Source organism: Marmota monax, unplaced genomic scaffold (genome assembly GCF_021218885.2).
Source record: "Marmota monax isolate L192 unplaced genomic scaffold, Marmota_monax_Labrador192_F-V1.1 WCK01_AAM20220418_F8-fsc00028, whole genome shotgun sequence".
Classification (NCBI taxonomy): Eukaryota; Metazoa; Chordata; class Mammalia; order Rodentia; family Sciuridae; genus Marmota; species Marmota monax.
In genome coordinates, this window is record NW_026694779.1 from 3,293,289 (window position 1) to 3,314,064 (window position 20,776).

General features: G+C 42.5%; 3 protein-coding genes across 4 annotated transcripts in view; 1 reads left to right on the forward strand and 2 right to left on the reverse strand.

The window, feature by feature from the left end:
* Nucleotides 1–1,264: 1,264 nt before the first annotated feature.
* On the reverse strand, nucleotides 1,265–8,606 carry Brk1 (BRICK1 subunit of SCAR/WAVE actin nucleating complex). Its single transcript, XM_046425620.2, has 3 exons — nucleotides 8,446–8,606; nucleotides 2,132–2,214; nucleotides 1,265–1,890 (listed from the first exon to the last, which is right to left on the reverse strand). The coding sequence occupies exons 1-3, from the start codon at nucleotides 8,561–8,563 to the stop codon at nucleotides 1,864–1,866; spliced, it is 228 nt and encodes a 75-aa protein (XP_046281576.1). The 5' UTR covers nucleotides 8,564–8,606; the 3' UTR covers nucleotides 1,265–1,863.
* A 3,927-nt stretch (nucleotides 8,607–12,533) lies between these two features.
* Fancd2os (FANCD2 opposite strand) lies at nucleotides 12,534–14,259 on the forward strand. Its single transcript, XM_046425619.2, has one exon. It carries the CDS (start codon nucleotides 13,371–13,373, stop codon nucleotides 13,965–13,967), a length of 597 nt encoding a protein of 198 aa, XP_046281575.2. The 5' UTR covers nucleotides 12,534–13,370; the 3' UTR covers nucleotides 13,968–14,259.
* Nucleotides 14,260–14,984: 725 nt separating this feature from the next.
* Nucleotides 14,985–20,776, reverse strand: part of Fancd2 (FA complementation group D2) — a 57,755-nt gene continuing 51,963 nt past the window's right edge. For both annotated transcript variants that reach the window (XM_046425485.2, XM_046425484.2), the window contains exons 41-44: nucleotides 19,884–19,958; nucleotides 18,675–18,821; nucleotides 17,431–17,526; nucleotides 14,985–15,410 (exon numbers count right to left, since the gene is read on the reverse strand). In XM_046425485.2, coding sequence (XP_046281441.1) covers nucleotides 15,336–15,410; nucleotides 17,431–17,526; nucleotides 18,675–18,821; nucleotides 19,884–19,958 — 393 coding nt within the window. In that variant the 3' untranslated portion in view covers nucleotides 14,985–15,335. The remainder of the gene's footprint in view (nucleotides 15,411–17,430; nucleotides 17,527–18,674; nucleotides 18,822–19,883; nucleotides 19,959–20,776) is intronic.

Consider the following 20,776-nt stretch of genomic DNA (forward strand, 5'->3'; position numbering starts at 1 on the left):
TTAGTGTTTCATATACATCTTATACACCTAGAATAGCTTGAAGTTAATCTTATATGTGTAGGTTGCTTGTTTTGACAGCAGCCCACATGAGGTCAGATACAGAAATTTCCACATATGGTATCATGTTGTTGGTGCTCAGAAAGTACTGGATTTTGGAGAATTTCATGGATGCTCCATCTGTACTACTAAAAATGGTCTTCCCGGGGTTCTAAAAAAGACCTGAGTGCAGGGGCTGGGGTTTTGACTCAGTTGGTAGAATGCTTGCCTCACATGCACAAGGCCCTGGGTTCAATCCCCAGCAACACACACACACACACACACAGAAAGAACTCAGTGCAACACAGCTTGAATTCTGCAAGTCAGTTTAATTAGTATTTACTGACTACACACCTTCCTCAAGGCATCCAGCTGGGCAGTATAGGAAAAAGGGAATGGAATGCATATACAACAAGATCAAATCCAGAGCTGAAGGGCAGTGTTAGCACAATGTGACAGGAGGAACCAAGAAAAAGGACAGGGCAAATACTGAATGGAAAAGTCTGTGGGTACTTTCTGGGGGAAGTTTGATTTGAGTTAGACTTTGAATGGCAAATATGACTTGTGTAGAGGAAAATTAGTGTGTGCAGAACACGATGAATTCCATGTGATGAAAGTGGAGATTTTTTTTTTTTTCCAACATTTTTGTTTATTATGTGGTGCTGAGGATCGAACCCGGGCCGCACGCATGCCAGGCAAGCGCGCTACCACTTGAGCCACATCCCCAGCCCCAAAAGTGGAGATTTGATTTTGGACAAAAGCCTTCAGAAGCAGGTTGGCCCAAGTTTATAGAAAGCTCTGCATACCAGGATGAACCATTATAGACTCTTCTGTCTGAACTCCAGGGTTTGCTTTTCAAAGGAAGTAGATATTTAGCTTGAATCTTGTAAAACTGATAATCTGCCCTGGATTGTGGTTAAATTTTGTGGATGCTGGTATTTCAACAGAATATAACCATTATGTCTGATTCAGTGCTTTCTTTTATTGGTGAATAACGTGCCTGCATAGTAATACTTGGTCTCCTGCTGAATGACCAAACGATTTCCAGGATGAATTAGTTAGCTGAAGTACAAACACCAGGATTCAGGCTGGTAAGCTACCTAGACTTTGAATCAAACAGCTACATCTGAAAGTTGTAAGTTAGAATAATAATCCTATATATAACGATTCTGTGACCTAGATAAAACCATCTATAGTTTCTCTCCCCACCACAATCAAAGCAGCCAGATGAAGTTGAAGAGTTTATTAAGGAAATATGAGAGGCATAGACACCCCAAGTGACAGAAAGAAAACTCTGAAATGTCCTTTTAAGCCAGGTGGGGGCCTGGCCTTGACCTCCCCAAAAAGGGAAATCAGTGGGTTTGCAATAACATTCTCTGGCAGCCACTGCCAGTGCACAAGTATCTCAAGCAGGACTGCCCCCCACCTCCTATCCAAGGTGGGAATGAGACAAAGACTGTCCACAGAATCAGTGCAGAGGCAAAGAGAAAAGTCTGAGAGAGAAACAGAAGTGAAAGGACCTTAACAAAGAATCTCAGACTGTTGGCTTTGAACACCTCAAATACATTGATAAGTAGGTCCATAAAATGTTACTGAAAAGGTAAAATGCCTAATGTTGTTTCCAACAATTCCCCTGGACTTCTCCCCCATGCCACATCACACTCCCAGAGGTACATGGCAGAGCCCAAAGGCCACACTTTTGAAAAAAGAAAAACAAGAAAAAGCCCTGTTGTTCTTTAAGGAGACAAGGAGCTGAAGGCTGCTGGGGCCTTTCCCACGTGGCCTGTGTTCTGTAAAGCAACTTCCCAGCAGCAGAACAGCATAGTTCTAGGTGAGCGTCTCGCCTTTTGTCACCTGTCAAAGGAAAATTGACATTCAGATAAATTCAAAGGGACTAAGGGAGCCTTTGAAAACAAAAACAAAAACAAAAAAAACACTTTTTTCATATCATTCAGATCAAAGATTAAAAGAGTCAGAGATACCTAAATCCAGGCAAGGTACTTAATTCCTCTACGCCTGTTTCTGCTTTCAGTTTTCTCAATAGTAAATGGAAACATGCATTCTCTCTGGGATAGCCCCTGCCCATCATACTCACCCGTGCTTCAATGTACTCTATTCTCCGTTCAAGGGCTGTCAATTTCTCATTTAGTGTTGCAAGTCTTGAACGACAAGACATATCTGGTAAAAGGAGACTGATGTTCAGGATTAATGTCACTCCAAACACATGTAAGCACATGCACCCACACACAGTACACAGAAACACATACACCCTGTGCTAAAGAAGAGGAATAATATATAATGGGACCTTAGTGGACAAGGTGAGAAGGATCTTAGAAGCACAGTTGTTCAGATGCTACTGAACAACCTACTAAGGATAGAAGGCACAGAAGAGTGGCCCCTAAAACCCGTCCATGCCCTAATTCCTGGAACCTGTAAATATGTATCATACAAGTCCATAAATATAGATGACAATGGTAGAAGGTTGAAATGAGATGGAAGAAAGAGATGAGATTTAAAGCATGAAGAAGACACATACAACCTGTCATAGCTGGTTTTGAAAAGGCGAGGAGGCAATGAGCCAAGGGATGTAAGTGATCTTTGGAAACAGGAAATAGCTTCAGCTGACAGCCAACAAGGAAACAAATCTCAGTCCCACCACCACAAGAAAGTGAACTCTGCCAACAATCTAACAAGCAAAGATGTAGACCCTCTCTCAGAATCTCCAGAAGGAAGGCCTGCTGACACCTTGATTTCAGCCTAGTGATCAGTGTTGGATTTCTGACCTACACAACAGTAAAATACATTTATTTAGTTTAGGCTCCTAAATCTGTGAAAATTTATTATGGCAGCAATAGAAAACTAACACACTAAGGATGTACAAAAGGCCACTAAGTTTCAAGAGAAGAGACATATTGTGTGCATGTGCAAACACTTAATTTAAAAAATCCTTTCAAAATGTACAACTATAATGTACCAATAAAAAATGTAGGGGAAAAAACGAGAAGTGACAAAGCAAAGAAAATAGACATGCCCAAACTTAAGATGAGGTTATGTCCAATAAACCCACAGGAAGTTGACAAGCTAGGGGCGTGGTTCAGTATTGTTTTGGTGTTAGGGGTTGAACCCAGGGGTGCTTTACCATTGAGCTACATCCCCAGCCCTTTTTAATTTTTTATTTTGAGACAGGGTCTAACTAAGTTGCTTAGAGCCTCACTAAGCTGCCCAGGATGGCCTTAAACTTGTCCTACCTCAGCCTCTTCAGTCACTGGGATTACAGGTGTGTACCACCATGTCCAGCTTTTGTTTTTGCGGTACTGGAAACTGAAACCAAGGCCTTGTGCATGCTAGGCAACCATTCTACCACTGAGCTATATCCCAGCCCTTATCTTGGTTGAGCACTTGCCTAGCATGTGAAAAGTCCTGAGTTGGATCCTCAGCATGGGGGAAAATGAAGTATTGTTTTTACTGCATGTATATTACTTTCAAACCATGGTGAAATTGAAAAAGTCTAATGTTGGACCATCAAAAGTCAGGGATGTAATGTCTGTAATGCCAAGAGAGAAAAGCTGAGGCCAAAAAAACAGCAGATATTAAGGAGAAGAAATAAGGTATCAAAAGTTTTTTGGTTTTTTTTATATATTTATTTATTTATTTTAGTTTTCGGCGGGCACAACATCTTTGTTTGTATGTGGTGCTGAGGATCGAACCCGGGCCACACGCATGCCAGGCGAACGCGCTACCACTTGAGCCACATCCCCAGCCCGTATCAAAAGTTTTTGAGCTCTTGGAAGCCTCACCATTACCACAACCCTAGAAGTATACTTAATCTTTCATCTTTATCTGCCTAGACCTTTTAGGACTAGAGAAAACTCAGAGAACATCAAGAACCCTCTGGAACCCACACTCCATCTGTGAAAAACAGCCCAAATCCCTTCTTTTCCTCTACCTTTTCTAGTCTCCTTTCACCTCACCCAAAATGCAACCTAGATTTCCCCCAAAATAACTTTTCCTCTGCAAACTCCTCTCACCGAAACTGCTTGACCTCTCTTTTTCCAACTACCCTCAACATAAAAAAGAGAAAGGCATCAAAGCATGGTGATTATTTCTCACTACCTCCTCCAACACCGTCGCTCAGTCATATCTCTCAATAACCTTTACTTTTTATATCTAAAACATACACTCCCTGAGAGTCTCCCACACAATGATTCAACACCCTAACAACTTTCCTTTTCATCTCTTCCCTGGCTGTTTTGCAAAGTGCTTCAGCAGATTTTGACAAATCTGCCTACACTCTGATCCTGCCTCAAGTTTCATTTCATCCTGTCCAAATCTTACTCATCCTGCCTGCCTAAGCATCTTCCATCAAGACCCAGTTCAAATTCCATTTGGGAGGTCTTACTAGAACATAATCAACCTTTTCTGAATCTATCTGAACAATTGTGGATGAACTTCTAGTCTCTAAGTTATTAGTGTACTTGGTCTTTGGTTGTTACTTCCCCTTTACATGAAGATTTAACAAGAATGTTCATCATTATTACTTATGATGGTGAAAAAACAAAAACATGCCCAGCGTTAAAGGAAAGGTCTGTAAAGTATAAAGAACTATTAAAACAATCATTAGGGGCTGGGGATGTAGCTCTGCGGTAGAATGCCCCTGCCTAGAGCAAGCATGAGGTTCAATCCCTGGCATCCAAAAAAAAAAAAAAAAAGTCATTAAAAATTACAGAGCCTAGGGAGCTATAATTTATTCCCCACACCTCTTAAAATTTGGTTACAGCCCAAGTCTTCCACTTTCTACTTATTTTTCTTACTGTTTTTATGCTTTTCTTTCTCACTCTTGCCTATTTTCACTCCTACTCTTTATTTTGTGTGTGTGTGTGATTGCAGGGATTGAACCCAAGGTCTTGAACATGTGAGGCAACTCTACCAACTGAGGCTATATCCCCAGCCTGCTCTCTTATTTTTTGGTAATTTACATACCAAAAAGTTCACCTGCATAAAGTATCTAATTCAATGGTTTTTAGTATTATTTGCAAAGTTATACAATCATTACCAGAATCTAATTTTAGAATACTTTCATCATCCCTAAAAGACACCTGTTCCTATTAGTACTTTCAGTCCTCACTGTACCTCCCCTCGTCCTCTGGAACCCACTAATCTTTGTCTCTTCAGAATTGGCTTTTCTGAATATTCTTCACTTTTCTTTTTATTTTTTTAAAAAATTCTTTTACAGTGTTGGGGAAGGAAACCAGGGCCTTTCCCATGCTAAGCAAGTGCTCTACCATTGAGTTATATCCCAACCACCCGGCCTTTTTTGTGGAGAGGTACTGGGGATTGAACCTAGTGGTGCTCTACCACAGAGCTACACCCCCAGCCCTTTTGAGACAGGGCCTTGCTAAGTTGTGGAGGCTGCCTTCAAACTAATTATCCTCCTGCTTCAGTCTCCTGAGTGACTAGGATTACAGGTGTGTGCCACTATAGCCCTATTCTTTTCAGTCTTGTTTTCTGTCTGCTAGAGCTGCTTCCTCTAATTCCCAGATCTAGCTTGCACAGGACCACCTCATACCCCACTATTCCTAGATACACTCTCATTTTCAACAGAACCAAATTGTTTTTCAGACTGTTTTTCATCTCAAAAACACACATTATGTATGCCATTTAGTAAAAACATGAATATCAACTCTGACAACCTGTCATTTCCCAAGAAGAGAGACACACCAAAATTATGGGTAGCGTGGGAGAGGTAAGAGGAAGAGTTCCTTCCTGGCTGACTGCTTCTACTCTAGTGGTCAATCTGGTAATGAACCAGAATCTAGTAATGATACTATGCTACTGGCCTACATGGATAAACAGCACTGAAGAATATAAAATGTTCAGCTGCAGAAACTCCAGTCATATTCAGATCCCATTAAATATGTACTGATTCAAATAAAAAACACTGAGAAAGCATTCAGCAGCTGGACAAATCTAAAACCAGAGTGTATTAATGTATACGTTATCACAAGATTTTCACAGCAAATGCTACCTTATTAGGATGCTTAATAGTGTGCACACGTCACCACAGTTGTACATGCCTGTTGTCAGCTACTTCTCTGAATGCTTATTTCATATAATCTTAGTACTACATACATCAAATTTTTTTTCTCTTAAATTTTTCTTTTCCCAGGAGGGGTGTGGGCAGGAGGGGTACTGGGAATTGAACTCAGGAACTTTCTATCTCTGAGTTATATCCCCAGCCCTTTTAAAATTTTTATTTGAGGCAGCATCTTGCTAAGTTGCCCAGGCTATCCTCAAACTTTCAATCCTCCTGAGTCACTGGAATTACATCCTGAACTGTTTTTGCAGGTACATTTTACTCCTAGGATGAGTCTTGGGACTGAATGAAAAAGAGTTTCGGATTTGCAGTGAAGGCCAGGTGTGATAGCATGGACCTGTAGCCACAGCACTGGGAGGATAAGAGAAGGTCACTTGAATCCAAGGGTTCAAGACCAATCTGGGCAATATAGCTAGACCCCATCTTAAATCTGAGGGTACCCAAACTACAAGAGTAATAGGGTAAATAGGCCTGTATTTTTGCAATATCTTCAGGTCATTAAAATCAATCAGTCTAGCCTTTCTGGGTCTCCTAGCTCCAAATCCATTCTTTCCACTAAATCATATTCCTTCACTTGTATTTCTTAAAAGAAAAAAATAAGTTCTTTTTTAGGATACATGAGCTCTATAATATCCTGATTACCATCCTCTACCAAAATTTCTACAGCAACTTCTTATGTGTGAATATGTTTATACTACTAATCTTTTTTTTTTTTTTTTTTTTTTTTTGGTACCAGGGATTGAACTAGGTTAACCACTAACCACACCCTCAGCCTTTTTTTTTTTTTTTTTAAGAGAGAGCGTCTCCTGAGTTACTTAACACCTTTCCTAAGTTGCTGAGGCTGGCTTTGAACTCCCAATCCTCCTGCCTTAGCCTGCCAAGCCACTGGGATTAAAAGCATGCACCACTGCACCCGGCCTCTTTTTTGCTATTTAACATGGCTGAGAAAGGAACTAAAGTACTCACTCTATGGTAAGCAGATGCTCTACCTCTGAGCTACACTTTCAGCCCACTGACAAAACCCTTACTCCTGCTACAAGGATCAGTCCTCTCTCTACAGAACAGTTAATTCATTCTCAATTCTTCTTTTTTTAAATAATCAGCTTTTCCTACTTAATCTTTTTTCTTTTTCTACTACTGGGGTTTGAACACAGGACACTCTACCATTAAGCTATATCCCCAGCACCTTTTTTGGGGCAGGTTTGGCCAGTTGATCCCCCTGCCTCAGCTTCCCTAGGAGCTGGTATTAGGAGCTGGTATCACAAGCTGGTATTACAAAGCTGGTATCCCTTTGCTCAGGCTCCTATTTAATCTTAACAACTTGATGTTGCTGAATTAGTGGTACCAAAAAAAGATTATTAGACATCATCCCTTCTTCTTGTAATTACCTAAGAAACACTATCCAGGGCTGGGGAAGTAGCTCAGTAGTAACGTGCTTGCCTAGCAAGCATAAAGCCCTGGATTCAATCCCCAGCACCAAAATTAAATAATAAGAGATCTTAGAAAGTCTATCCAGCACCAAGGCGTCTGAAAGAAACACTTGGAGAACATAGGGTAGAAGTTTCTACTATAGGTTACTGCCCAGAAGAATATGAACAGTGCATAAAGAATTTAAGACTGTCACGAGCATTACACCCAGGAGAGATTTTGGTAAAGTTGTCTCTATACTGAGAACAACTGCTTGGAAGAATGGGCTAGAAGAAGGCAGAATACCTACTATAAACAATATACCATCCATAAAGAGGGCATTTTCAAGGCCCTACAGGACCCGGGCCTTAACTCTGTCTCACCGCCTACCATTCTGAGCACAGCATACACTGAAGACAGGAAAGAATGAACAGTGAATGGATGACAGGGGCGACTAAAAGAGACTAAAGAAAGAGGTTTTGACTTGATCCTGAAGGAGACGGGGAACTGTTTGAGGAGTCTTTAAACTGGGTAGTGACACTGTCAAGACTGCACGGTCTAGATGCAAAGTGGAGACTGGAATGGATGCGGAGCCCAAAGGACCAGGAGACCACTGAGGAGGAGAAATCCCACGGAGGGCGGAGGGCGCTGCCTTATGTGTCTGGGGAGAGGGCCTGTTAATGAGTCCAGAGAGATGACAACGAAACCATCAGCTTAGGGCTGGGCAACCTCACAGGAACTGCCAGTGGAGCCTAAGGTCGGGGGAAAAGGTGGAGCCTAAAGGAGGAAGCGAAAACCGGCAAGAGCAGAAGTCTCCCGGGGGTCCCCGGAAAGCTCCTCCTCGGCGCCCCTGCAGAACCGCCTCCGAGGCCTCCCTCCTCCCCGCCTCCCCCAGCCCGCCCGCTGACCGAACGAATTGAGAAAGTCCGCGATTTTCTTGATGCTGCTGGTGATGACTTCAATGTATTCCCGGTTCGCCCAGTCTTGGTGAATCTCTCGTTGCACCGGATCCTCCTGTCCCGCCATGGCTGCCGTCTGAAGAAGAGTGAGTGCGCCGGCGCCTCGACCCCATAGGCCGCCAGTGCGCCTGCGCCGCCAGCCCACGCCCAATCGGTACCCACTAAACCCCGACATTGTGGTGCGCCTGCGCACTGTAGCGCCCTCGCCTGCGTTCTCGCTCCGCTCCCACGCCCTGGAAAACAGATGCCTGAACTCCTTGGGCGAGCTGCACACCCACGCCTGTCACTGGCAGTTCTGGTCATTAGGGGGCGCGTGGGCTCCCCTCGCCTACTCCCTTAGCGGCTCCAAGATCTTTTGCGCAATCTGTCTCAGCAATAAGACAGGCATGGTTGATTAAGCCACACTAAATACAAGTCACTTAGGAAATGCCTTTCATATGATGCACCATGTAATATGATGTCCCACTTTGCGTTTAACAAATGAGCAAAACATGGCAACAGTCGGGCCCAGTGGCTCACGTTTGTAATCCTAGCGACTTGAGAGGCAAAGGCAAGGAGGATCACAAGTTCAAGGCCAGCCTGGGCAACTTAGCCACTGTCTCAAAGTAAAAAAAAAATAAAAATAAAAATAAAAAGGGCTGGGGTGTTAGCTCAGTGATAGAGCGCCCCTGGATTCAGTTCCCAGTGACGCAAATAAACGTTTAAGACCCAGCGATGGAGAGGCCAAGCCAAAATTGGTAGGGTCAGAGGTAGTTGGTCACAATGTTAACTAGTATCATCCTTTCAGAAGGAATCTTGTAAACTGGTAGCAAGTAAACATTTCAAAGCTTTTGACCCCCTAATCATTTCATTAAAAAAAATCAGTGGGGGGGGGGAACCCACAAAGACCACTTTAACCACAAAGATGTTCTTCGTGGTAGTAGTATAACTATGGAAGAATGGCTAATATTGTAAATATTATGCAGTCATGAAATGTTAATTATGATCACTTTGGCAACATAAAATGTCACATGATAAACTGAAGGGGAAAACAGAATACATATTTTTCTTTAGTGGCAACTATGTGTTAGTTGATTAGGGCTGCCCTGGAAAGGGAATACTGGCCGCCTGGAGCAAGTTCTCCAGAAGGGAAGTTGTTATAAAAGCCTGAACCCTGCCAGCCCCTCCCACCTCTCTGCTTCCTGCCTCTCCTTGTATTTCCATCTTTCATGTATGTTGCCACCATGTGCCATGGGGCCCTCTCCAGAGCCTACACCACATTGTTATGGATTCAGCCTCTACAATTGCAAGGTAAAGAACTTTTTTTTTTTCCTTCATAAGTAACCTGCCTCAGCTATTTCATTGCAGGAATAAAAAAGCTAATACAAGGAGATTCTGGTTTTCCGTATGTTGCTTCATATCACACTTGGAAGGATGATAAATGACACTTCCAGAACTCGTCCCCAGCCCAAGGTAACCATTCTTAATGGTGCTGTGCTAGGACAATTATGGGTGTACAAGAAAAAGGCAGGTGGGCCATTAGTTCCCCCCACAAATACTGCTAGACAATGCAGTAGATAGGCACTGGGGATTCAGGAGTTAGCTTGGTGGACTCCTTCCTTCCCTCAGCCATCCAAGGCAATTGAAGCAATGCTTACAAACTTGTCAAGTCACTTTTTCAGTATGATGAAAGCATCAGTTTTTCAGCATTGCAACATGAGACAGAATCGCCCTCCCCAACCTGTGAGTACTAGCAGATGAACCCAGGGATGCACTACCACTAAGCTACACCCTATCCCTTTTTATTTTAGGGGGACAGGGTCTCACTAGGGTGCCCAGGTTGATCTAGAACTAGCGATTCTCCTGCCTCAGCCTCCCCAGTAGCTGTGATTACAGGGCATATGCCACCATTCCCCAGAATAATAATCCTGAAGTTTAACAGAAGCAGACAGGTTTTCAATCAGGAAGTCAAGGAAAGATTTTTTTTTTTCCCCTCTTGACAGGCAAACATTTGTAATAAGTTCTGTCTCCTTGCACTGGATCATTTCAATACAGCAGCAAAAGCCTTCAGGACCCTCGGTCCTTAATCCTGAATATGGGCAGAGGGTAATTAATACACATTATTATTAGTAGTAGTAGTAGTACTGGGGATTGAACCCATGTATGCTTAACTACTGAGCAACACCCCCAGGCCTTTTTTGTATTTTATTTAGAGACAGGGTCTTGCTGAGTTGCTTAGGTCCTCGCTAAATTGCTGAAGCTGGCTTTGAACCCGCGATTCTCTTGCCTCAGCCTCCCAAGGTGCTAGGATTACAGGCGTGCACCACCACCCACGGCTTGATACAGATTTTTATCCCTAACTACAGGCCCAGGATTTTTACACCTGACCACAGCCTTTGTGGTGGGGGTTTCTGTTCTCTGTGACCTGATCAAAGGCTCGCAGGTATGGTAGGATGGGGATGGGAAGGAATTCTAACTAGCCCTGCTGAAACCCGAGTCCTGGACCAGGCGTTCCAAGGAGTGAGTGGGAGGCCAATCCTGACACCTCCCAGTGGGGCGGGGCTCGGATTCTCCCCCAGGGGTCCTGGGTCACAAAGGCGGTTGCCAAGCGCGGGTGGAGAAAAGATGCTGCTGCCACTCTGGAGCGTGCGGCCCACGGAGTTCAGCAGGTGAGCCCCCGGCCCGGATGGTGGGACCGGGCCCGGGCTCCCACCTCCTCTTCCGCCTCGGCCAGCGCCGTCTGGCCACCGCACCCGGGGAGGGGCCCCAGGGGGACAATTCCCTTCTCCAAGCACTCCAGCTCCTCGGGATCTGTTCACACAGTTCACGAGGACCTCAGCTGCATCTGGGCGCTGCGTTCCCCTTTCCAAGGTGGGGAAATCAAGGGACTGGGTCCCTTGGAATGGGAGGAATGGTATGAAAGGGAATACTTTGGGGCCAGAAAAACCAGGTGTTCCCTATTTCGGAGCTATTACAGTAGTTTTAGTATACTTCCTATTCAATCCCTCCTGGAATGGGTGACAGTGACTTCTTGCTTGGGATGGGCTGAACCATTTTTAAACCTGTGTGAAGTAAGCCCTCTCTTCCATGTTGTTTCTGAATATTCAGGCTGGACATGTGACAAAGCCTTTTAACTTAGGCTGTTTCCTCTTAGGAGGGTCAAGAAAAGAATCCTGAGGATTTGACTTCTTTTTTTTTGGGGGGAGGGGGCATATGTTTAGAGGAATTAATATTCTCCATCCCATTTTGTCATAAGTGGCATACCAAAGTGGCCCCAATCTTGTATGTATGTTCTTAAGGTCAAGATATCTTGCATCAAAAGCCCTTCAGAGACTGGAATAGATAATTATCCCTTGGGTGCCAATTTCTCATCCTAAGGCAGCCCAGATATTTGAATGTTTAGTAATTTGCAGGAAGGCTGCATAGAACATGAGAAACATACCAGCTGCAGTAAACCAACCCATCTTCTTCATACTAACCATTGCTGGGGCAGTTCTGGGTTGAAATGTCACCAACAATTCTTTTTAAAAGATGAATTTCATTGCTTCAACACTATGGTGAAGCTGTCAACTTCTCAATGATGACAATTACTGGGTAGGATGAGATCAAATCTACCACTGTATTTTGTGGGAGAAGCAAAGAGAGAGAAAAATACACTAGGCTAGAAAGAAAAGGGATTTGCTGTATATGTCCCTTGACATAAAAGGTAGATACTCAAGAAATGTGAGCATCTCTTGAAATCAGTAAGGCCCTTAAGTATTGTCAGTTTTGAAACAGAATGATGGAAAGCTCCAAATCTACTTGGATAAAGTATGAGTTAGCAATCTCCTCCCAACCCACCTCCCCCCCCCCCGCCCCTTTTTGGGAGGTGGTGCTGGGGATTGAACCCAGGGCCTTGTGCATGTGAGACAAGCACTCTACCAATTGAGCTCTATCCCCAGCCCACCTCCCAATCCTTCATTTTTAAAGACAAAATCATCATCATCATCATCATCATCATCATGGTCTTAACCAGTGGGTCAGTGGGTCTCACATGGATGAAAAAACAAAAACCCATACCCAGAAAAACAACAACAAAAAAACGCTTTAGAACATTTTAAGAGACTTGCCCGTGGAAGTGTTTCCCCTCAGCCTGGTATAACTCCTCTAAGGTGGTCCCCAGTTGCCTAGGACTCAGAAGAGCTGTTACCTTTGTATGAGGAAACAGACTTTTAGGGGCAAGAGGGAGCAGACTGTCTCCATTATGAAAAATAGTGCAAGCTGGCTGGAAGTGCTTAAAAGGAACAGTGTAAGTTGTTCTTAAACTGAAAAGTACAGTGGAGTCCCCTGAAGGGTTTGTATAAATGCAGGTTTCTGGACCCCACCCCAGAGTTTCTGATTCTGTAGGTCTGAATTGGAGCCTAAGAATTTGCATTTCTACCTACTTCCCAAAGGATGTTCAATCTGTTAGTCCAGAAAGCATACTTGGGAACCACTGATGTTAAAATACATGGCATTAAGGGTGACCTATTTTTAAGATATGGCCTGAGCTGCTTCTAATCTCAAATAATAAGATCTCATCATGAAGTCCCAGCACCCTCTGTCACCTCAGAGGTATATATTCTGTCATGAGCAGTTACCAACACAGCCCAAGTCCCAACAGTGGATTGGGACATTCCATGTCAGACAAATCCATTTCCTCATTTGTAGGATGGGTTAAAACCTCCCTTTAGAGGCTTGTAAAAGGTTTAATAGAATTTTAGTGCACATATCAGTTGACACATTCAATACTCATTACCATCCCCATCCCCTACTGTCCTTTCTAGAATTACTAATACCCTATCACTACTGGAATCTGTTCATGGGAACCACAAAGTAAGTTTAATAAGTCAGTAATGAGACAGATGTGAACTGTCATGGCCATGACCTCGCCGGGGAAATTCCATGTTTTTGATTCCTCTCCTTTAGGACTGTCAATGGCAGGATATCAGCTCTGGTCACCATGGACCCCACTGGATGAGAGCTTCCAATGGCTGCGGCACACAACACCTACCCCTTCCTCCAAGCACCCCTTTAGGGCCTCCCCCTGTTTTCCACATACCCCTTCTGACCTTGAAGTGCAGCTGTGCTTTCAAGAGGTCACTCTAGTCCTAGACAGCCCATTCCTGGAAACCGGAGTGAGTCCCAAGTTACCCTGCCACACGTCAGAGCTCCGAACCATGAGCAACAAGAAAGGACTGGTCAGGAAGCCCCAGCCCATCCGCCTCAGTGGAGTGGATTCTGTCTTTGGCAGGGTCATCACGGCTCAGCCACCCAAGTGGACTGGGACCTTCAGAGTTTCAGACAAGTCAGCCTTCTGCAAAATTATCAGCAGGGAGCACCAGTGGCCCACTGGACTTAAGGAGCCTCAGATTCAGATGACAGTGACTATGTGCAAACAGATGCTGCGCTCCATCCTCCTGCTGTATGCAACATATAAGAAGTGCACCTTTGCCTTACAACACTCCAAGTAAAGGGTCCCCATCTGATCCCCCCAATCTTCACACCATGTTCTTTGGTATGTACCTGAAGCTTACACAAATCTGTTCACATAAATGAAACTGTGACACTGCCCCAGCTATTCTGCTTTCCTGTGAAGCAGTGATAATTCAGGAGCCCCTGTCTCTCCAAAATAAGGGGAGGGTGGGCAGTGATAACAGTGCAAGGGAGAACATTTCCATTGTAAATTTGAAACGACCATTTAAAAGAGTCAAACTAGCATTGACATGTACATGTGATAAAGAACCATTAAACCATATAAATCAATGAGCCTACTGTGAACTCACTTAAACACCAAAGACAATAATGAATTGGGGGAAAAGGGGATTTTGAGAAAGGAGTGTGCATTTTTTTGTACCAGAGGAAGATGGGGTAAAAAATATTTATGAGTCAAGAATTAGTTTAAAAACTGAATAGCCTTCCCCCATCAATACAATGACCAAAAAACAATACCTCAGGATAGTACTTAAATGGATAGAAATATTAACAAATATTAAACAATCTTTACAGCCTGGCAAGAAAGAACTTGGTAGCAGCACTGAAATTGGGCTTTTTGACAGAAGAAAGGAGAGCCCTCCATTTTAGATGAAGTATATTCATAATGTTCTGTTTCTAATAAACAATTTTGTAGTATTCTTGTAATTAGATTATAGGTGCAATTCAGAATAATGTGGAAATAAATATATGTATGCAAAGTCAGCATAAATTTGATGATGCCTCTTCTTCCTTTGTCTTATATTACTATAAGGATCCAAAAAATTATAAGGTAGCAAAATATTCCTTTTGATTCTGTCTTGAGTATTGAAAGAAGTTCAGGTCACTTCTCTAGAAAGATCACAAAGATGTTGCCATCATATGTGAGAACAGTCCTTGTAATAGAGAAGATGATTTTGAGCAGAAAAACTATGTTGGCACCTATCCCTATTATTTCTCTGCACAAACTTCAATTCTACCTAGTCCTTGATTAATAAAAGAAATCTAAAAAACAAGAATAAGATGACTAAGGAAAAACTTAGAATTTATTTGTTAAAGTGATATAAGCCTAAATTCTAGAATAAATCTGTTTCAAAACTAGTGCACAAAGTCCAGAATCATGACTCAGAGAGTTTACTCTGAAGCACAGCACAGCCACATTTATCGAAACCAGAAACAACGCTTCACTGGGATTCCAAGCCAGGGACTTTGACAATGCTAGACAATCCGTGAAATTCACAAATTAAATAAACCCCCTCTTGGAGGACAAAACAGGATACTTCCAAACAGAAAGAGCAGATTTCAAACCCTGAATACAAAATGGTAAGAGAGTGGCAGAGAAGGGAAAGACAGCAGCAGCCTCTTGGGGTCTAATCAGAGTTGTCGTCACTCTCATCACTATATTGCTCCTTTTCTCCATCACTTGCTTCTTCTTCTTCACCATCCTAAGGAGCAAAGGACAAGTAAGTATTTTAGGCCATTGATCTAGGAGACTCAATGAATTGCAAAAAAGTTCCCACCGATATATACTATACTACTTCATTGTTGAAACCAATGATAGATTTTAAACTACTGCTATGGTTTGGATGTGAGGTGACCCCCAAATGCTCCTGTGTTAATGCAAGGATATTCAGAGGAGAGATGATTAGATTATGAGACCTGCTACCTAATTATTCTAATTTGAATCGACTGGCTGGGTGGTAACTGTAGGCAGATGGGGCAAGGAAAAGTGTCACAGGAGGTGTGAGTGAAGGGAGGGTTCATCTTCCCTGTGGCCCCTTCCTCACCTGCTGTCTCTGCTTCCTGGCTGCCACAGTGGAGCAGTGCTCCTCCACCTCACCCTTCTGCCAAGATGCACTGCCTCATCTTAGGCCCAGAGAAATGGACTTGGCTGTCTATGGACTGAGTCCTCTGAAACTGTGAGCCTCAAACTTTTCCTCCTCTTAAGTTGTTCTTGGATATATGTTGGTCACAGCGATGAAAAGCTGAATAATACCTTCTTTGTAAAATGAACCAGAGGCTCTTCTCATTTTTACTGAAGTACTGGGGATCAAACTTAGGGCCTCACACATGCTAAGCAAGTACTCTACCACTGAACTATATCCCCAGCCCTTCTTATTTTTGTGAGACAGTCTCCCTAAGTCACCCAGGCTAGTCTGGAACTTGAAATCTTCTGCCCTTAGCCTCCTGAGTAGCTGGAATTATAGGCATTCAACACCATCTTAATTCTTGAGCTCTAAGCCAAGACCATGGATGGAGATCATTTTGATACTGACTCATCCCATACTGCAAGCAAACCAAATTTTCATGATTTTTAAAATTGGCCATAGCTCTCCAGCTCTTCTACATGGATGTGACATAAACAAAATCACCATATGCTTCAATAGAAAATGAAATAGATATTAAAAGTACTGGCATATTCAACAGGGAATACACATAAAATTGCTTCGCAAATCTAGTATGGTAGGTTTGTTTAGGATAAAATACAAAGCTAACAGGTGCAGGAGGCATGTTATACATTAAAACAGAGAACCATGCAAATAATTTTTCATACTAAACGGCCTTTATTTAGGCCACACAGCAGGAATTCTTGTATCTGAACTTCTTGATGTCCATGACCCACTTGAATTATAGCAAAATTTTATAAATATGCAAATTTTTATTTAGCTTTCTTTAAATTAACAAAAGCATTGAAAAAAAAAAAAAAAGGAGTTCTGTTATTTTATTTCTATGTGGTAGCAACTTCTGACTCTAGGTTTTGGCTTCCATCAAATGCTTTCTTTGGTGATTTTTTTTGGACAGGGGGGAACCAAAAATTGAACTCAGGCACACTTGACCACTGAGCCACATCCCCAGTCTTTTTTTGTGTGTGTATTTTAGAGACAGGGTTTCATTGAGTTGCTTAGCAACTCTTTTTTGCTAAGGTTAGCTTTGAATTCATGATCCTCCTGCGTCAGCCTCCTGAGCCATCTAGATTACAGGTGTGGGCCACCAAGCTGGCTTGCCTATTTTTGTCTATTCAAACATGTTTAAGTGGCTTAGCTCATCTTCTCAGAACTTAGAAAATATATTAAACTCTTCTTTTCTTCCTTCTAAAATAGTTTCATACATGAGTTTGTAGAAAACAGTACAATACACAATGGAAGGGAAAATTTTTTTTCTTTGTTTTTAGTGTTGGGGATTGAATCCAGGGACTTGTGCATGCTAAGCACAGGCGTTACTAGTGAGCCACAGCCCAAGTCACTTGGAAGGCAATTTTCAACTCCATAACACATGCCACAGCTTGAGATACTCAAATGATTCTAAAATTGTGGAACTCTTTTTTTTTTTCTGGGCCCCAAAGAATTCATAAGTAAAGAAATAGTATTATATCATCAAATATAAGCAGGGAAAGGTCTGCATTCTACCAATTCACAACAGTTAACATGAAACCATCAATGCCAGACTCTGGTGCCCTTTCGATACCTCTGTTGCTTTCCTCTTAGTGAGCTGGGATGACGTGCCACCCTCACTCTCATCTGCTGTGCTCTCCTGGGAATTCTGGGATATAATCTCTTCACCCTAAATATGGAAGGACAGAGACAAATGGTGGGTTATAATGATTACATTAGGGTTCGTACGAGGAGAAAGGCTGAGCAATACAAAGAAAGATGTTCTAAGTCATTCAAAACACTAACACCAACTTGTGTTACAGCATCTAGGGAAGGAATGCTCAACCCCAGGTTTCTGGGATGCCTGTGGCTCTGATATAATATGTATTTCTACAAAAAAGAATTTATCTTTGTATTCTAGTATCACAGTAGATTTACAAGGTAAGAATGTATTAGTGACTTTTGGTTATCGTTGAATACAGATCTAGTTTCCCCAGTATTTTTTTTTTTTAAATATTTGGTTTTTGGTTTTAGGTGGACACAACATCTTTATTTTTATGTGGTGCTGAGGATCAAACCCAGTGCCTCACGCATGCTAGGCAAGCGCTCTACCTCTGAGCCACAACCCCAGCCGTCCCCGGTATCTTAAAGTAAATAAGTTCCAACACAGGAACCACAAACAGCTATGAAGAGGCTGAAGAACAGTCAAGTGGTTGAAGAACATCAACTCTGGATCAGAACTGTTTGGACTCAAGCTCTGGCTCCACTCACTTGCTGCTGACAGGCCTTACATAAGTTACTTCTCTGAGTTTCAATTTTCTCAAATAGAATCAATCTCATACAGCTGAGGTGAGGAAAAGAAGCTAATTCTCGGGTCTATTTTCATATATAACCAATTATAAAACTATGATATTGTCAGCATGAAAAAAAAAAGGGCTTAGATCCTTTATGAAAAATGCTGTAAGCAATACTATGATCAACACAAGATTTCATTCAGTCAGACAACTGTAAGACCCTAGAAATGTTCATTTGTTAACGTTAGCCAAAATGATTTCGTGAAAAATACAGACTAGGGCTTAAAACTGCCTTGGAGAGGATTGCACCAATCTGGCTCTATTTCTGAGACCTGTTCACACCAATGGCACCTTTGCTGCCTGTCTCTAGTACAGCCTGTGACTAGAGACCACAGCAATGTACCCTAGCTTTAAAAACTAAACAACCAGACTTCAAAGCAGTCTCATTGGCAAAACAGGGCTTAAGTGACCTTCCTTACATTCCTTCTGATGTTCTGTCAAGGAATGGGAATGAGGTATTAGCACTGGTGGTCCAAAGGCTTACCTGCAAGTCCCGGTTTTTGAGATTGCCCAGCCAGAAAGCCTCTCTGCAATTGTTGAGGACCAGCATTGCTTTGACTCTGCAAACTAAGAGCTCCAGGGTCTTTTTGAGTAAAGGCACATGTTTGGTGAGTCTCATGTCCTGGTGAATCTGAATGAAAATACATACATACATCTCATCTGAGCTTATCGTCAAGCATAAATCTGTACACTGAATGACAGCATAGCCCTGTCAATTTGAGACAGGGTCTCACTAAGTTGTTGAAGCCCGACTTGAACTTGTAATCCTCCTGTCTCAGCCTCCTGAGTTGCTGGGGTAACAATCATGAGTCACCTCACCTGGCACCAAAAATATTCTTGAGCCAATATTACATGGATATTAAAAAAAAAAAAAAAAAATCTCTGCTTAGCACAGAGTCCTTAAAATTCCATTGCTCAGAACTTTTCAACTTAAAACCAGGAGAGGAAATAAGTAATAGGAACTGGCTCAAAGAATCATTTGGTTTTCCAGTGACTATAGAACCCTAGGATTCCGTGTTCCTTCAGAAAAAAAAGGTGACAATGGTTTATCAACTCTAAGAGGGTTTCAAGCAGAAAAACCCTTCAATGCAAAAATGTTCTCACAACAGATGTGCCCCTTGACAACTAAGTAGTCCAGCTGGAAAATCTGAGATGGCTGCTTTAGCAATACCTTGCCCAACAGTGCCACCCCTGACCTAGTGTTTTTCCCACCCAGAGCACTTTGTAAGTTTTTTTTTTTTCTTCTTTTTAACTAGGGATTGAACCCAGGGATACTTTACTACTGAGCTATATCCTCAGTCCTTTTTATTTTTTTGAGACAGGGTCTCACTAAGTTGCCCAGTCTGGCCTCAAACTGTGATCCTCCTGTCTCAGCCTCCTGAGTGGCTCCGATCACAGGTGTGAACCACCATGCCCAGCCATCCAGCAGCATTCTATATTCCTCACCCAAGAAGCATTTCTAGAGAACGGCTATGGGATCTGAATCAAATTACAGACGCAGAACTTCCCTTTAGACACTGCCCAATATCAACCAGCAACTAAGGATCTGAATAGTCATAAAATGCCTTTGGACACAGTCTAAGATCTAAAGGCTTAAAGAAGGGGTAACAAAGGAAGAAGTAAATAGAACCAATGGAACTCCCAAAAGCACCTGCAGATCCAGCCAGCAGTGCCTGACCTACTCCCCTCTCACCTTGGAATGCCCACACAGGTGATGAAGCAGCCTTGTGTCCAGCTGGAAGGTTTCCAGTAAGCTCAGCACATCTTCCTAAGATTACAAAATTCATAAATGCAGCATGAAATATTCTCATTTCATTTTAGATGCAAGATATCCTTGTAACTGAGGGAATCAAAGATGATACATTCTACAGGTTGCAGCCTATGGTGACAATCGTCTTCATTTGGCCCTCAGAAACAGAATTAGCTAAAGAGATTTCTCTAGTGTCCCATTTCTGCCCCTACTGCCATAAGACCTTGACTATAGAGCTAAATAGGTTACCACATCTCAATTTTCCCCACCTCTCCTTTCTCTTTTAGGGTTATGAGGGATTAACCAAATATCCTAGATGTTTTATTATTGGTGTTTTGCAAGTTTTACTTGCTAAAGATATATAAGAAATCATTTGTTTCTTTCCTTACTTCACTAATCTATCCCTGGGTACTACTTTACTAAAAAAAACTATCAAGATTGTTCTTTAAAACAGCAAAGTATTTTGTGACACAAATAAACTCCATCTTTATTATTCCAAAGAGTAGACCTAGGGAAGCACAAAGTAGCAATCAACTGAAATCAAGGTCCTAGGAGTGCAGTATCACAATGAAATCAAGCTTAAGAGAAAAAGCACCATTAGGGCAGAAGCACAGGAGGGGTCTAAACAGTTCTGCCCAGAATGTGAGCAAGGAGACTGCTCCCACTCCCACCCCCACCCTACCCCATAAGTCACTATGCATATACCCTCCAAGCAACTTGATTTAAAAAAATATATATATTTCTTAGTTTTGGGTGGACACAATATCTTTATTTTTATGTGGTGCTGAGGATCCAACCCAGTGCCTCATGCATGCTAGGCAAGCACTGAGCCACAA

Bases quoted from the DNA above. Each gene is read 5' to 3' on its own strand.
- Brk1 (XM_046425620.2), bottom strand. From the start codon at position 8,563: ATGGCGGGACAGGAGGATCCGGTGCAACGAGAGATTCACCAAGACTGG. The intron at 2,215-8,445 runs GTCAGCGGGCGG...TCCTTTTACCAG, and splicing joins GGACTTTCTCAATTCGTTCG to ATATGTCTTGTCGTTCAAGA. The intron at 1,891-2,131 runs GTGAGTATGATG...TTCCTTTGACAG, and splicing joins TAGAGTACATTGAAGCACGG to GTGACAAAAGGCGAGACGCT.
- Fancd2os (XM_046425619.2), top strand. From the start codon at position 13,371: ATGGCCATGACCTCGCCGGGGAAATTCCATGTTTTTGATTCCTCTCCT.